This window comes from Hibiscus syriacus, unplaced genomic scaffold (genome assembly GCF_006381635.1).
Source record: "Hibiscus syriacus cultivar Baekdansim isolate YM2019G1 unplaced genomic scaffold, ASM638163v2 tig00110963_pilon, whole genome shotgun sequence".
Classification (NCBI taxonomy): Eukaryota; Viridiplantae; Streptophyta; class Magnoliopsida; order Malvales; family Malvaceae; genus Hibiscus; species Hibiscus syriacus.
In genome coordinates, this window is record NW_024062936.1 from 815,830 (window position 1) to 834,054 (window position 18,225).

At 32.4% G+C, this 18,225-nt stretch overlaps 1 protein-coding gene across 1 annotated transcript; it reads left to right on the forward strand.

Moving 5' to 3' along the window:
• The first annotated feature begins 3,667 nt into the window (after positions 1-3,667).
• On the forward strand, positions 3,668-5,971 carry LOC120148584 (auxin-induced protein AUX22-like). Its single transcript, XM_039161662.1, has 3 exons — positions 3,668-4,001; positions 4,094-4,187; positions 5,519-5,971. The coding sequence occupies exons 1-3, from the start codon at positions 3,671-3,673 to the stop codon at positions 5,625-5,627; spliced, it is 534 nt and encodes a 177-aa protein (XP_039017593.1). The 5' UTR covers positions 3,668-3,670; the 3' UTR covers positions 5,628-5,971.
• Positions 5,972-18,225: the final 12,254 nt, after the last annotated feature.

An 18,225-nucleotide genomic window follows, 5' to 3' on the forward strand; every position in this document is an offset into this window, starting at 1 on the left:
CTGTCACTGCTACTGTCCTAACAATTGTACTACCCAGAAAGTAATACACATTGTTTCTTTTCTGGATTCCCTTCATTATCACCAGTGCACCAAAGATAATTCTCATAATCTCATCTTTTGCCCTCACTTCTAAACCTTTTGACTCTAAGGTTCCCACAGAGATGAGATTTCTCATTAAATCTGGTACATAATGGACAACTGTTAAGGTTCTGATTGACCTATCCTGATTCCTCAAGCGAATTGAACCAATCCCAAGTGTGTCAAGAGGGGAATTATTTGATGTGTAGACAATTCCATCTTTTAGTTCTTTAAAATCAAAGAACCATTCTCTATTGGGGGTCATATGTGGCTACAAACTGAATCTAACAGCCATGAACTGGAACAGTTGGTTGATGGCATATCAGCGAATGCGAAATCTGAATTTGCATCATAATACTCGACCACATTTGATTCTGAGACAGTCTTTCCCCTTTCAGGTTTGCCTTTGTTCTTTAGCCTGTGACATTCTTTCTTCCAGTGCCACTTTTTCTCGACAAAAGGCACATTCATCTTTGCTCAATCTGGACTTTGACTTCGATCTCCCTCTCCTTCATTTATTCTACTCTTCGAACGGCCTCTAACAACAAGAGCTTCTGTTTCGACACTTGTGTTTTCTTGTTTGTCTTTCTTTCTCAATTCATAACTATACAAGGCAACAGTTACTTCACTGAGAGACACATCAACCTTCCCATGAAGTTGAATAGTTTCAAGATATTCAAACTCATCAGGAAGTGATCCCATCAACATCAGAGTCAGATCTTCATCTTCAAAAGTCGCATCCATATTCATCATATCAGTTACCAGCTGATTAAAGCTAGTAATGTGATCATTCATAGTGGTACCTGGTACATAGTTGAAGCGGAACAATCTATTTTTCATGTAGAGCTTGTTATGACCGTTTTTTTTCAAAAATTTCTCCTCCAGTGTCTTTCACAATTTACTTGCAGAAGTTCCTTAGAAAATGCATACTTTTGCTCTCTAGAAAGACACGATCAAATAGTAACACATGTCAATCTATTGATCCTCTTCCATTCTTTCTCCTCAACATCATCTGGTTTCTCTCCTTCAATAGCAATGTTTAGACCCTGCCGAAATAGGGCATCTAAAACCTCACTTTGTCACATGCCGAAATGATTGGTGCCATAAAAAATCTCCACTGCAAATCTAACATTTGTCACAACATTTCTTACCAAAAGTGATGATGAAGAAGTTGTTGACGACGATGTGGATGTTTTTGTGTCGTCTGTCATTTCTTCTACAAATTCTATTTAATAGTTGTCAATGCGGAATGTCAATTAACCCAAGGAATTTTTTTCCTGATATGGAAGATCAGCCTAAGCCGCAACCACAGAGCATACTAAAATAAACCAAGAACTCTGATGCCAATTGTTGTGGAATTCGGGTTAATTTCCACCAATAATAACAAATTCACCTTGAAAACTATTATCTAGGTGACTAGTGTGAAAACGATTGTACTAAAAATCACCCCAATGTAGATTCCTAGGAAATAGTGGAGGGGTACAATGGTCCCTCTTAAAACTCACTTTCCTTAGACAGAACTACCAAGACAAGTAATTTTAATATGAAAATAATTAACAACAATTATACCCGACAATAGCTATTAAATAGACATAAAAGAGAACACCAAAATTTAACGAGATTTGGCCAAAATTATGCCTATGTCCTCGAACACTACTAAAATAATATTTCACTAATAGAAAAATATTACAAAGAGAGAGAAAGAGTACAAATAACCTTTAATATAGAAGAAGACTTATATTTGTGGGATGCTAAACTAAGGCAGAGGATGGCTCTATTTATAACAAAAGAATTTCCCCTTCTCCTTATACAAAACCAATGTGGGATTCAAAATTTGTCAAAAAACCAACACACCCCAATGGTATCGAACTAGATATTGAATTATTCATGTTTCTCTTATTCATTGGAGCAAATCTTTATGACAGCCCATTGTTTTCTGCTGTTAATACTTCAGTTCTGCTGTACAATCCTGCGTTTTGTATCAGGTTTGAAATGGCTATAGAGATTTTTTATTTCAAAAATAATAATAGTTTTTTTAATTTTTATATATCGTGTATTTTTACATAACAAATGAAATTTAATTGTTTAAATTCATTTATTAAACATACAAGTATGGCTTTATATTTTATGTATTGAAATGTGTATTTCCATACAATTTTAGTAAATCAACTGATGATATTTATTAAATGTCTTTAAAAATAAAAATAGACATTTTTATTTAAATAATAATTAATAATTAGTTGACCCTTATTCTCATATGTAATGGGGTAAGGAGAGGTATGATAGTAAGTTGCCCCCAACGCCAGATTGAGGGCAACTTCCGTGGGAGACTTCCGAATTATGAAATGCCCTTCGTGGGACCCAATCCACGACCACAAGGTTAAGAGACTTGCATTCTACCAATTGAGTTGGACTGTCATTTCAGACATTTTTATTTAAATGATTTATTTAATTTATTGATATTTAAAATTATTTATTTATTTATTTTCATTTTGAAAAAGATTATTTATTATCATACATCAAACATAAGATCTCAATATGAAGGGCGAATTCTTAATGGGTAACAGGGTAAGTAGGTAAGTTATGAGTTTAAAGACAAATTAATATAATCAATAATTATTTACTTTAATTACACGAGATACTATATCTTTTAAATAAAATTATAAAATCAAATCTTGTCGTTATAAATAGATAGCAAACTAGTTTAAGAATTACCCATAATAAAGTTGCGGAATATCATTTCAGCTTGTTTATAATAAAAATCAATTCCTAATATATATATATATATATATACACCAATTTCTATTTTTTTTTGAAAAAATCATTAGTATTATATTCTATTTTTTATATTATTAATGGAAATTAAGTATAAATAAATTTCACATGCTTGAACCCTTTTAAACAAAAAAGGTCGATAAACATAGCACTTTGAAATTTTCAAGTTTTAAATTGTGGATGTTATATTTTATCATATAAATCATTTAAATTGTAAAAGTTAATTATCACATTAAGGGAAAAATACATATCCTTTTTATATTGTGGTTTATGTTTTTTTATATAATGAAGAAACATTACATTAATCTTAGTTGACATTAAGATAAAAATTTGATCTTGAATATTTTTTATACGTAAAATTTTTTACCGATCGGCATTTGTAATGAATTGGCGGGTATGAATGGTGCGCAGCATTACAATAGATGGGTATACATAGAAAACATAGTTGCCCCCTATATCATGGTGTTGCTTTTGGGCGGTCTTTCAATAATTTATTGCCACAAAGAAAGGCATGATATGGTATCACATGGACTTGTTCCAAAATCAGGAAGTCAAATGGCCACTATGAATTCCCACCAAATCGAATAATACCCCTGAAATTAAACAACCCTTAGGATCATGTACCCGTGGCCAACTTATGGTGCCGGTAAAGTCCACCACTTTTGCCTCTCATGTGACCGACAACCAAGCCATATTAAGTTGACCTATAATCCCTCCCACTATGTCCCTACCTTTGTATAAAAACTAGTCTTTCATTTCACATTTCTTATTTGCTACAATATATATATATCATCATTTCAATCCACAGAAAAGAAAAATGGCTAAGGAAGGTCTGGGATTCGAGATCACGGAGCTGAGGTTGGGTCTCCCCAGAGACGGTGGGATCGAAAAAAAGGACAGGAAAAGGATATTCTCGGAGATTTCGGAGGAGGATGAAGATGAGAAGAGCAATGGAAAGAGTCAAGTGGTGGGGTGGCCGCCGGTATGCTCGTATCGGAAAAAGAAGAGTCTGGGCGATAAAGATGGGTCTAAAACATCAAAGTTTTACGTCAAAGTTAGCATGGACGGTGCTCCTTTTCTTCGCAAAATTGATCTAGCATTGCACAAAGGCTACTCTGATCTTGCTACTGCATTGGGGAATCTCTTTGGTGAGTTTTTGTTTTCATCATCCAACTTTAAATAATATTAAGAAAAGAGAGGGGGTTTAGTTTAACTAATTTAGGAATATGAATGATAACAGGAGAGGTGTTAAGGGATGCAGACAGCTGTGAATTCGTTCCCATATACGAAGACAAAGATGGAGACTGGATGTTAGCAGGAGATGTTCCCTGGGAGTAAGTCTATTCTTCCAACTACCACTACATTTTCACAATTAATTTTAATTTCTAAATTTTAATTAACGATTACACTCTATTTATAGCTTTTAGACCCATGTCATTTATTTATCGCATTTTTTAATAGTACAAAGGGATTATAATTTAAAATATATTCAAAATTTTATGTGCACACTCGTATAGATGTAGTTGCTCTAGTTCAAGAGTTTTAGGGAGAATAATACTCATTTTAAATTAGTCTTTAATTTTTTTTTTCATTTCAATTTCATCTCAAAATTATAATTCTCACTCTAAATTGGTCCTCAAACTTTTAAACATTCCAATAGTGTTCCCCAAAACCATTTAAAAGTTTGAGGATGAAGTTGGAATATTTAAAAGTTTAGGTCTAATATAGAATAAGAGTCATAGTTTGGAGATGAATTTGGAATACAAAAAAATTCAGAGACCGATTTAGAATGAGATTCATAGTTTAAGGATAAAAGTGGAATATTCAAAAGTTTAGAGATTAATTTAGAATAAGAGTAATAATTTAGGGATTTTTAGTATAATTATCTAATCAATAAAAGAATACTATTGTTTGATTCATTATCACTGGAAATATTAGTATTTAGGGTTAATTTTTATTGTTTTTAAACTAATTTTTAGTGTTCAAAATAATATTCAATAAAAAACTTAAAAAATAATTTTAGAATAAAAAGTATTTTTCACATCAGGTTTTAAAAAACTTAAATAATTAGTTTTAAAATTTTAATTGTTAGACTTTAAATGTAAAATAAAAAAACATAAGTTTCTTTTTTAATTTTTTAGACTCATACTTAAAACGAAAATTTTAATTTTTGTCACCACACTTTTTTAACAGATATACCAAATATTTTTAATTAATTATCTTCAAATATTTAATTATTTATTTTTAAATTTTAAATACATTGTATTAAAATCGTTCTTATGTATGTACACTGTAATAATTGGATTCCATTAGGTTGGACTAATATTTACCGACATCGGCAAAGTCCATAAAATATGTCGGTTTTGACAACGAATTGCCCTCAAACGATAAACCCTCGGCTACTATTAACTTTAATTACCTATATTTCTTTTTGTGAGGTTGCAAATATTTTATTTAAGTTTAAATTAAATTTGATCTGAATTATTTAAATTTGATTTATTTTAAAAAAATGATATTTAACCTTCGAATACATGTATGTTCAATTTTTAAATATAAAACCTTAAATTAATGTTCACAGAAGGCGAAAGTTAGAGAAATATGTCTATTTTTATGGTAAAACTTTTGTGTCGATGAATAATTAATAAATTTAATTGATAATTTACAGAATGTTCATTGAATCATGCAAAAGACTAAGGATCATGAAAAAGGCAGATGTGAAGGGATTCGGAGTGCTGCACCCAAGGGAAGCTCTCAAAGGAACTTTAAAGTTGTGACTAGAGAAGGCCCCATGAAAGAATTAATGTCCCTTGACCCAAGTTTCTTTGATACTATGCTTTGTTAAAATTAATGTTAATGATGGTTATAAGTCCCTTTTGGTTAATTAAGGAGACGACATTTCTTGCTTTATGTCACATTAATTAATAAAGTCCTTGAAATGTACTTTTATTAGGATGTTATATGATGTTTTGATGCATATTTTCGCTAAAGTGTGTTTGGGATGATTAGAACCCCTAATTGATAGGAAACATTATTTGCTTCCGCATCATGAATTTGAAACTGTCATATGTGTTATTTGGTGTGAGATCACTTTTGAATTAATATAATTAAGAATTGCTGCTATTTTATTATTTGAATACGATTTTAGACTTTAAAATTTAGGTCGTAAATTAACTGAGCTGATATGAAATTGAACATACGTTTGTTCAAATTCATTTGTTTATTTTTAAATATATTTGTGTTCGCTAATAATTTTAAAATCTTATATGTTTGTTTAATGTTCGTAAACATTAATAAATGGGCGTATTCATGAATGTATTCATAAAGGGATAAAAATATAACTAAACATATTCACAAATAATTTAAAAAATTATTCATAAATGGTGTGAACCAAGCGACCTCGATGGAGAAAGAAATTATTATTATTTGTAAAGGTCACGTGTTCGAGCACTATGAATGCCAAAAATATGAACATTCATTATTAAATGATTAAGAAAATTATTTGGAATAGATATTGATTTGTACTTACAAATTAATAAAAAAATATTCATAAATAACAAATAAGCAAACATGATGAGAATAATCATATTTCTTTTTTCAATATAATTAAACATAAGTATTAATAATTATATTACACAAGAATAAAATAAATATAAATATTTTTGAATATTTTTTATAAAAAATATTAATTTTGTCGTGAATATAAACGAACCAGAAATACAAATGTCCAAGCTCTTATTTAATAAATGAACATACTTTTTACTCACACTTGTTTATTAAAGGCGTATGAGCGGGTAGAGTGGACTTTCCGCGCTATGCTTCTTCAATGTGGTTCTGCTGATCAGTGGGTGTCGTTGATCTTGTCTTGTGCCACATCCGTCTCTTATCAGGTCCGCATTAATGGATGCCTCTCAGATATTTTTCAGCCAACACGTGGCCTGCGTCAATGAGACCCCCTGTCGCCCTTCCTTTTTGTCCCATCTGCGCAAGGCGTCTCTTCCCTTCTTCACTGGGAGTGTCAACATAACCGGTTAAAGGTGCTTCGGGTTAGTCGGTCTGGTCCGCGCGTCATGCACCTCTTCTATGCTGATGATTGCCTATTATTTTTGTGTAATTCTACATCGGAATTTGGTCGTATCCGGTATGTATTTACTTTGTATGAGCGCCTTTCTCGCCAAAAAATTAACTATGCGAAGTATGTATTTTTCTCCAGTTACGCCTACCATTCAAAGCCAATCTTAGCTCTTTGATTGGTGTTTCGACAGTCACCGACCCGAGTATGTATCTTGGAATGCCTCTGATCATTGGTCGTAATAAGAACCAAACTTTCGAGTTTCTAAGGGACAAAGTGGCTTCTCGAGTTCGGAGTTGGAATAAGAATTTGATTTCCTATTGTGGTCTTGATGTGTATATTAAAGCCGTGAGACAGACGCTACCCACTTATGTTATGGGTTGCTTTTTAATTCTGGATGAGGTGATTTCTGATATTACTACCTCACTTCGCATGTACTGGTGGACGGGTGACTCTTCTTCTAGAGGATGACCTCTTGTTGCTTGGCAGACTCTTTATCAACCTAAATGATTGGGGGAATTGGAATTACTGATTTACGAAAATTCAATTTTGCAATGTCGGGCAAACAATTATGGCGCATGACTCAATATCCTGACTACGGCTCGTCTTCTTGCTATGAAATATTTTTCAACTGACCATATTTTAAATGTCTCCCTCGGTGATCACCCTTCCTATGTATGGTGAAGCTTGTTCAACTTCATTCAAGAATTGAAGTCGGGGTTTCATTGGCGTATCGGTATTAATAGTAATGTCCCTATGCATGGTGCTAATTGGGGTGGCCTTCATCCAGTTCAACTTGAATCTTCTTGTCTGGATAATTCTGTGAAACCTATACTTTGCGGTGAGTTCATGTTACCGAACCTTGCTCGTTGGAATCAACTTCATTCAAGAATTGAAGTCGGGGTTTCATTGGCGTATCGGTATTAATAGTAATGTCCCTATGCATGGTGCTAATTGGGGTGGCCTTCATCCAGTTCAACTTGAATCTTCTTGTCTGGATAATTCTGTGAAACCTATACTTTGCGGTGAGTTCATGTTACCGAACCTTGCTCGTTGGAATGTGTCGTTGCTTCAATAGGTTTTTACTCCAACCAATACAAATGCGAATTTACAATGTGCAAACTTCATATTTAGTGAGATTTGGCTATAAATGGTTGGTTCGACAGTCATCGACACCGCTACAGACATCTCACCTTTGGCTCTTCATGTCGCGGCTCCATACACTTCCTCAAGTTTGTATGTTTGTTTGGAGAGCCGCTCATGAAGCCTTGCTTGTAATACCCCAAAATTTTGATTAGTGATTAAAATGCAATTTTTGACAGTTTAGTGGCCAAAAATTAAATTTTAGAAAAGTTAAAGGATCAAAATAATGATTTTCCCAAAAAGAAATTTTATTCTTTAAATGACTAGTTTACCCTTGAGAATGGTATTTATATGTCTTTTCGATTTTGATCTAGAAGTTGTATTAAAAGCTATTAAGTGATAAAGTTCATTAAAATATTCAGATAATTAGATCAAATTATAAATTTAGGAAAATTTGAAGGATGATAGAAAAATATTAGAAATATTATTTCTATATTTTAGAATGGTGAAATTTGACATGTATCCTTGGAATTTAGATTAATTTTTCATGTTAAATTGAAATTGTTGATTATGGTGACTAGTTTGCAATTTTTGAAAACTACAAGGGTAAAATGAAAAAGTATGCAATAATCTGCTCATATTTGACTTTAAAATGATGTAAAGAAGATGATGTTATGGATGATGTCATAGCAATGATAGTTGAAATTATCATGATTTTTAAATAGTAAAGTTGTAATTTTGCAATAAATTAATTTTAAATTCATTTAACTAAATATTTAACAAGTGTAGAGGGATATTTTTCATGAATTATCTAGAAAATGGTCTTCTTCTCCTTTATATTTTCATGAACCACCATGAAGAAGAATAAGGTATGTTTTCTTCATTTTCTTTATTTTTAGACATTTTCCTTTTATTTTTGGATTAAGTCATGGAATATAAAAATGATCTATATTAAATTCTCTATCATTTGGTGTTAACATTTCATTGTTTCCTTGCTTGAATTGTTGATTTGATGAATATGGAGAATGAAAAAGAGATTATAATCCAATGAAGAAAAAAGGTTGAATTATGATGCTAGAAGTGTTGTAGAATTGTTTTCAGGCTTATGTGATGATAAAATCATATAAAAATGCTTATGTTGCATTCAGTCATAGCTAGGTTCTATGAAGGATTATTGAAATTGGATTGATTTTGATATGAAAAATGATTGGAATTGCATGAAATTAATGTTAGGAGCTTGAATTCATGCTTGAATCAAGTTGATGAACTTTGAATCCTAACCCTAAAGTATTCGGCCTTGATGAAGAATTAAGGGAAAATTTTGGATAAATTTCCTAACGGTTAGAATTGATATTAGAATGGTTCTACATGCTTTAAAATGTTGTTTGGACCAATTTAGAACTTTGTAAAAGCATAAGGATCATTTCACATATTATGAAAAAATTAGGGATTGAGATGCAATTGTTGAAAGTTGATAAACTGGGCTGAAATTAAACATTAGAATATTGATTTTGATACCAGAATGTTGAATTGGATCATTTTGGGAATTTGACAAAGTTTGGGGACCAAACCTTAAATGATGGAAAGTTTGGGTTGTGTTAAGGTTGATATATTAAGCTTAAATGCATTATTTAGACACTTGATTTTGTTATTTGATATGTTAATTTAAAGTTAATGGCTAGGGACCATTTTGAATAAAATGGAAAAGTTTAGATAAATTCTAAAAGAAATCATAATTAACGATTAAAATGTGAAGTTAAAAATGTTATGTAAATCAGTGATGAATATGAATATTAAAGGGATTAGAATGGTCAATATGAAGTGTTAATGACAACATTGATGTTGTGATATAAAATTAGTATCGAATGAGTATCGAAAGATTTTTAAAAATTTATTTTTTAATGTGTACCTATGTTAGTAATATTTTAACATGTGGTCTGAAGTGTATATGTTTTGTAAATGGTGTTCATTTGGCATGCTAATAGAAAATTAATAAATAAGGTAAATATGCAAAATAATGAAATCTTACTAGAATTATGATATGGACAATAAATTTAGAAATTCACTTTAAATTCCATAAAATTGATTAAAAGGTGATTTTTATACCTTGAGACTCGTATGTCAATATAGTTTTGTGTAAAACAAACGGATACTAATTTCAACGTGTATACTAAAAGATATAATTTTTTAACCGATGATAGATCAGAAACTAGGACAGCAGATTCTGCTCAAAACAAATTTTGTTAGCCGAATTAGGAAATTCACTATAAATTGTACAAGTTGAACTGGAAAAATTTCTTTATATGATTAGATTCATATTCAAGTCTAGTTTCTAATGGTACAAACAGAACAATTTTTAAGTTCATAGATTAATACATAAATATTATTTCTTTAATTATAGTGCAAACTGTCAGAATATAAAATTGTGGTAAATCATGCATTTTATGATACTATTATGTTATATGTTACTTTAAATGTTTGAAACGAGCCAACTCTATTACATTGGCATGATAGTTACAATATTTATTAAGTGATGAATATGATGTGTATATGTTAAAAATAAAGTGATAAATGATGTTTCCATGATATATTTTTGTTATGTGGAAATAAAATGTTTAGGGTATGAACTGCCCAATGCACTTTTCTAGAATATTTGGATATGTTATTATCGTGGATACTCTTGATGAATAAATGATTTATGATTTTAATATAAAAGTTTATTGTATGTGTATTGAGAATTAAGAGTACAATTGGCATGACATGAGATAGAGTGTTTACAGATCGATCTTGATCAGTGTATTTGTGCACTCCTATATCAATGCTTTGCGTACTCCTATATCAATGCTTTGCGTACTCATATATCAATGCTTTGTGCACTCCTACATTAGTGCAATTTTGCACTCCTGAATTAGTACATTCATGCACTCCTTATTCTAGTACTTTCATGTACTCATGTGTTAGTGCTTCCAACACTCTTGCATTAATACTTTGTGCACTCCCGTATTAATACTATACCTGTAATTAGTACATTCGTGTACTCTTGGCACAATGTGTGCAATTATGGGATTCATAGTGTTTTGACGTCATGAACTACCATCCAGATGCCTAGTATAGTGATACTATGTTCTATAGTACCTATGCTAATGTTTAACACTCGAAGAGACTCACGTATATGATATTCTCAGTTAAAATACATTGGGCTACAACATGAACTTTAAAGGAACAGTACAATGAAAGAAATAATACCAAAAAGGAACAGTAGGGAAAAAGAATAATATAGGAAGAAGGGACAGTACATGTATTATTATTATTATTATTATTATTATTATTATTATTATTATTATGTTTTACAGTTAAATTTTATATACAAAGTTTGAATTACAATGAATGAATTATAGATAAATAGTTATATTGGTCTGAATCAGAAGATGAATAATATGTATATGTATGTAATGTGGACATTATAATAATACTTGTTGTTAGCGGGTGGTCGTATGGCGGTAAACAATTACTATTATGATTGTGTTTTTAAATAAATTTACTTATATGAATATGTTGCATATGATATATGGTGTTATAAAAATGATATCACAAGAACTAGTTGTGCTAAAATATGAAATAATATAATATGAGAAAATATAATAAAGAGGGGTGAAAATATGACAAGTTATTAAGTGGTTATGTATGAATGCAATAATAATTTATGTTGTGAAGATTAAACGATTGATTTTTTAATTAAGAATTTATAATTGTGATATGAAATGATATTAAAATGTCTAGTTGCTTCCCGAAATCGGATAAGAATTGGGAAATTAAAATATTACATCTTGATTTTATGCGATTAAATAGTTTTGTAGTAAATGTTAAATTAGGAATTTAATAAGAAACACAATTTTTACCGATTTTCGAACAGAAAATGTTATATAGAAACAATGTGACATTCTTAACTTGTATTTGGATACAAATGCGGGTTAAGAGTGTTACATTTAATAATATCAGAGTTGTAGGTTTAGTCGATTCTCGAAATAAACTAAAGTTGATGGAGTCAAAAATGTACTTGAGAAAGTAATGATAAGATGAAAAAACATCCTTATCCTTTGAATCAAGTACGTGCCGACAGTCACGCTGTGGAAGTTTGCATCGACGAAATCTTTTTTTCTGTGAAGGTCATTTGCTTCCCAGTTGGCATCTCATTGCTTTCGGTGTAGTGCTACAGATCACAGTCATGGCATCATCACACTCCAATGCTGCTGCTTTGGCCTCGGGACTTCATCTTCAGCACTGGACCAAACCTGCACCAGGAACCTTCAAGATAAATGTTGATGGCGCATGTCCACGCCCACTTGCGATTCCGGCTGTTGGCATGGTGCTTCGTGACATTTCTGGTATGGCACTATCAGGGAGCGCTTTCCACGTTTCGTTACCACGTTCAGCAGGTCTCATTGAAGCTTTGGCTTTCTCCCATGGAGTTCGTTTATCTCTGGGAGTTGGGAATTCAAGTGTTGTCATCGAAAGTGACACAAGGAACGTTGTTCAATAGCTTCACAATCCCTCAAATGATCATTCAATTCTTTAGTTCTACCAGCGTGAAGCTCGGCAACTTCTGACGTCTCATCCAAACATTACAGTTCGGTTTGCCGACGAGAAACTAACGGTGTTGCACATGCCCTTGCAAAGTACGCATTGTACACCTACAGACCGATGCAAGGACCCGATTCGATATGAGGTGTCACATTAGGGCCACCAAAGCGATCCACAGTAAAATTCCCGAAAAAATTTAAAATTTTTGTTAAAATGTGTAAAATCATAAAACAATTTATAATTAAAATACAAGTTCAGAAAATAATTCATATATTACAGACAGAATTAAAATCATACACATTTCAGACTCAAAAATAAAAACAGAATACCACCTACATGCCCCTTAAACACATGCACCGTACTCTGCAATTAACGCCAGTAGAACTCCAATACTGATGTTGATTGCTACATTGGTTCAATTCTTTTAACATGAAATAGTGAGTAAATGAGTGAGCTTTGGGAAGCTCAGTAATACAGAACTACCAGATGATGTTGAAGAACATGCAGATAACAGATAAGCATAATTTTCCTTAATGATTCATACATCTACATAATTTTATGCTGAGATGAGTTCCACTGATATCTCAGGTAGTAAAAGACAGGAAGCTTTCAGTTCAGAGTAAACGTTTGGAGGACTAGGTTTAGGAGATCATAATAGAGTGTCTAGTGTGTTCCCACAAAATCAGTGAAAATGTACATATCTTTTTAAAACAATAGCAGTTTAAAACATATTTTTCAAAAGCATAGTAAAACCCTCCAACCGAACGACAATATGCAGTTTCTCAGAACTACATCCATAAGGACTTACCCTAGGCCCAAAGGGAGTAAGTGTCAACCTAAGGGAGCACCTTGGGTCCATAAGGTCTACCCTAGCCGAAGCGTAGGTGCCCACCTGAGGGGAGTGCCCTCAGGCCCATAAGGACTTACCTTATGCACACAGTAGAGGAGCCATCATAAGGGAGTTCCTTATGGTCCATAAGGTCTTACCACTAGGCCCATTAGGCCCAGAAGCCCACCCAAGAGTCGCATTAGGTCCATAAGGAATTACCAATCGGTGCTTAACCTATACAAGGAATTACCTGCAGTAACTAAACCTGCCAGAGTCTTCAGTCATACCAAAGTCTCAGAGTACCCCGTATAAAAAATAATTTCAGTCAATAAACTAAGATATCAAAATTAGAGCAGAGATCAGACTGTATTTCAGATAACATAGACATACTTTTAAAATAAGAGAAAACATCCATGTGATCAGGGAACACACTAGAGGTTCAAGATATTTGTTGAGTTAATCGATCGATGGAATTGGCCAAGAGGGGGGTGAATTGGCAATTAAAATTTTGGTGGAAGCTTTTGTAGGAAATTGAAAAGATTTGCACAACGATTTAGAGTGGTTCGACTTTCTCAACCAAAGTCTACGTCCACTACCTTAGCTATCCACACTCAGGATTTTCCAACAAATTCACTAATTTGTTCTTTCTTTTAAGGCCAAAGAGATAACCTTACAACTCCCTCAAGAATATACCCCAATTCTTGAGAACACTCTTTCTCAAAGAGAAGATTACAAATTTGCAAACTTACAAGGAAATCTTCACAAGGTAGATTGTTTGCACAATTCTAGAACAAAGAAAAGAACACTAAAAAATGAATACAATTGAGTACAAGTAGTGTTCTTGAAAGCAAAATGAATATTGAATGAAAAATAGGCTTGAAATGCTCAAACTTGAGGTTTGATGCTTTCTCTTTGATTCTCTCTTGATTCTTGTTTCTTGTGTTTTCTTGTTGTTGATCAATGGCTTCTAAGCTTGTTTAAATGCACCTTCAAATGATTTTGAACGTTGGGGATGATTAGTGGAGTCAATAGAGCCGTTTAAGTGTGAAAACAATTAATTAAACCAGTTGGGAGTGTTAGTGCATCGATGCATACCCAAGGTGCATCGGTGCATCAAGTGTAAAATTCAAATATTTTGACCGTTGGACCCTTAGTGCATCGGTGCACTAAGAGTGCAACGATGCATGAAATGCATTCGATGTTTCAAAATAGCCAGAGTGCATCGATGCATGGCTGGTATATCGATGCATCAAATGCATTCTATGTTTTCATAAAACTCTGAGTGCATCGATGCATAGTATGTGCATCGATGCATGACATGCATTCGATGTTCAATTTATTCCATGGTGCATCGATGCATGGATTGGTACATCGGTGCATCACTTTGAAAAATTGATTTTAGGCTTGATTTTGGTTCAAAATACTTTGTGAAAATTGTTTCAAAAATATATTAAGTATAAAACACATTTTACACATTTAGTAAGGTTTGAAATTGATCTTGAAGACTTGGAGTAATAATTTGATATTCGAGTAATTAAATCGAATATACTTAGAAAATCATTTGTAAAATCTTAAAAATCATTTATACTTAATTTGTTATATCGAAACATCAAAATATTTTCAACAATCTCCCCTTTTTTGATATAACAAAACATGTGTGTAATTTTAAGATTTTCTTTGAAAATAAATTTTGAAAAATTAAGTTTGAAATTACTCCCACTTACTTTAACACTTCTCCCTTTTAAAACATTTTAACACTTTAACATTTCTCCCCCTTTTTGTTAAATCAAAAAAGACTTAAAATTTGATTTAAACATGGTTTTGAAAAACATATCCAATTGATATATATATATATATATATAGCTTAAGCTGCTAAGATCAAAGATCAAAAGAGAGATTAGCCATTAATTTTATAATCATTATTCATAGTCAAATGTGAAATGACATAATTGGTCATAATGAACTAATATGATGCAAAAATTAAGAAACATTAAGCTCAAAATAATAAAGTTAAAATCAAACCAAATACATATAATAAGTTTAATCAGCTAAGCATCCAAATCATAACTCCTAACAAATTCAAAAATTTAAGGATCCAAAATAAACAATCCAGAAACATCAAAATCAATCCAAGTTTTAGAAAACCAAGAAAGCATAACAAGGAAACAAATCTACTCCATCGGAGGATCGGGAGGAGGAGGATAATGAGCTCGAACTTCAAGAGTGAGAGCGTCTATTCGTTCACGCATCTCCCGCTGAAACTCAGTAATCTGAGACTCCATGGAGGCAAACCTCAGATCAAACGACTCTAAGAAAGATCGAAAATATGGTGGCGTTTTGATCTTCTTGCCGTGCTGGTTCCGGTACATGCTCATCGTTTGGTACGTGATCATCGATATCTTGCATGAGCTGCTAAAATTCTGGATCATCGTCAGCAGCCGGAGCCGGAGGAGGAGGAGGAGCACGAGAGAAGCTAGGAGCAGCTCGTGAAGAACTCGCTCCTGGAGTTTGCTTACCGGGTCGAAAGACCTAAAGACCGGTTTCCTCGTCTTATTTTCAATCCGTTTCTTCAACGAGGTGAGATTGATTGGGTTTTGGAGAGGAATAGGATTGTCAAGAGAGACATTTAGACCAAGTTTGATAAAAGTTACTAAAAAGACATCCATAAACTAATGTTTCGACATGTTTTGAAGGAACAATGTTTATGGTATCCACTAGTTGACTAAAAATAATGTGGGGCAGATTTATTTTGTTTTTATTCTTGAGACAGTGCATCCACCATAAATCCCTAGCACGAAGAGTGGAGTACCTACCTCCGGATGGTCTAAACCACCAATAGATCAACAAATAAAGAAAACGATCGTGATGAGAACGTAGAGTACAAACACTAGCGTTTGGAACATAGGGATAATCCACAATTTCATTCTCATTAAATAAACCTTCGTCATCTAACCCAAAATAAAAGTTATAGTCTCGGGTCAATATTAATATATTGGCCTAAAAGATATGATCTAATAGCTATAGTCCCACATTGAGTTTGGTTTTGAATGCATATCGTATTGGAGTAGAAATTGCGGACTAACTGATGATAGAACGATAGGTTTGAGGTGAAACATTTTATCAAACTTCCATGTTTTGAGAATCGGAAGGTATTCGAAGTCAATATCAATCATGGCTTGAAGAGAAGGAATACGCTTTTCCCGGATTCTATAGGATTGGAAAGAATTTATGTATCTAGAGTACAAGTTGTCTCTACGAAGTTCAGACATTTTAAAACAGGATCCTATAAGAGATGTAGGTGGAGGAGGAACGGGATTAGGAGGTTGGTTTGAACGAGAATGACTCGATGAAGTTCTAGGGCGTTTGGAATTAGACATGATTTAGGAATCGGAAAAAAAAGTATAACCTGCAAATGGAAACACGTGTATGCAATTTAATCAATCCTAAAACTCAATTGAGTCTTCAATACTTCAATGTTCTCTAAATCGAATCCTAATGGGCATAGTTTGAAAAACTATTTAGAAAACAACTTTTGAAAATTATAATATGTATAGTTTTTTTATGAAAACAACATAATTAAATCAAAAATCAAATTTAGAAATTAAATTTAGATTTTCGATTTTTTTTAATTTTGAAAATTCAAAAATTCTTTGAAAATTTGTGAGTTTTTGATTAAATTGGTTGTAAAATCTAGTTTGAAATCATCAAACAATCAATGCCCGATATAATGTTCATCCTAGAACTAGTCCTAAGATCAAAATATGATAAACTAGAAGTTCTTAGAAAAATACCTTGAAAAATTTTGGATTGAAGAGAATGAGATGTTGTGTTACACGATTTAATGATAGTAGCAGGATATAGAGATGAAAAGCTAGAAGATTCCGACAATTTTTCGTTGATTTTTAGCAAATGGAGGATTTAGAGAGGAAGAGAGGCGTACGGCTAGAGAGGTTTTAGTTTTAGGGTTTGAAACAAATAAGAAAATAAGCCTTTTAAACCCAAAACCCGACAGATGCATAGATGCACATTCAAGGCGTGCATCGGTGCACCTTCATGGTGTATCGATGCATTAAGCACAAAAATGTCAAAAATCCATTTTAAACACTCAAAATACTAAATTAATTAGCTCTACTGGTATTGGCAACTCATATATTGAAATTTAATCATGTTCAATCAATCAAATTAATCCCTAAACAACATTTCAACATAAAATTAATTTTCACCAAAGATCATAAACTCCCCCTAACTAATAGCAATGAATGTAATCAAAAATTACTATTATAAGCATTTTTCATTTATTCATAAAAATGTTAAAATTATTTTAAACACTAAGTGAAGATAGGTCAGTTAAACCTAATTCTCTCCTAAGTGTCCAAAATCTTTCTTTGTCTAAAGGTTTTGTAAAGATATCCGCTAATTGATGCAAAGTATCAACAAATTCTAGAACTACATCTTCATTAGCGACATAGTCTCTAATGAAGTGATGTCTTATTTCAATATGCTTAGTTCTAGAGTGTTGGATATGATTTTTAGTGAGACAAATAGCACTAGTATTGTCACACTTGATAGGAATGATATCTATTTCAATTCCTTAATCAAAAAGTTGTTGTTTCATCCATAAAACTTGTGTACAACAACTATCGGCTGATATATATTCCGCTTCTATGGTAGATAATGCAACACAAATTTGTTTCTTTGAAAACCAAGAAATCGGAGGTGCTTTTCCTATCTAATTTGCATCCTCCATAATCCGCATCAGAGAAGGCATGCAAACTAAAACTAGAGTCTCTAGGATAGCAAAGTCCTAAAT

Excerpts from the sequence above, each read along its gene's own strand:
- LOC120148584 (XM_039161662.1), top strand. The coding sequence starts at position 3,671 with ATGGCTAAGGAAGGTCTGGGATTCGAGATCACGGAGCTGAGGTTGGGT. Across the intron at positions 4,002-4,093 it reads TGCATTGGGGAATCTCTTTG|GAGAGGTGTTAAGGGATGCA; the intron begins GTGAGTTTTTGT and ends GAATGATAACAG. Across the intron at positions 4,188-5,518 it reads GCAGGAGATGTTCCCTGGGA|AATGTTCATTGAATCATGCA; the intron begins GTAAGTCTATTC and ends GATAATTTACAG.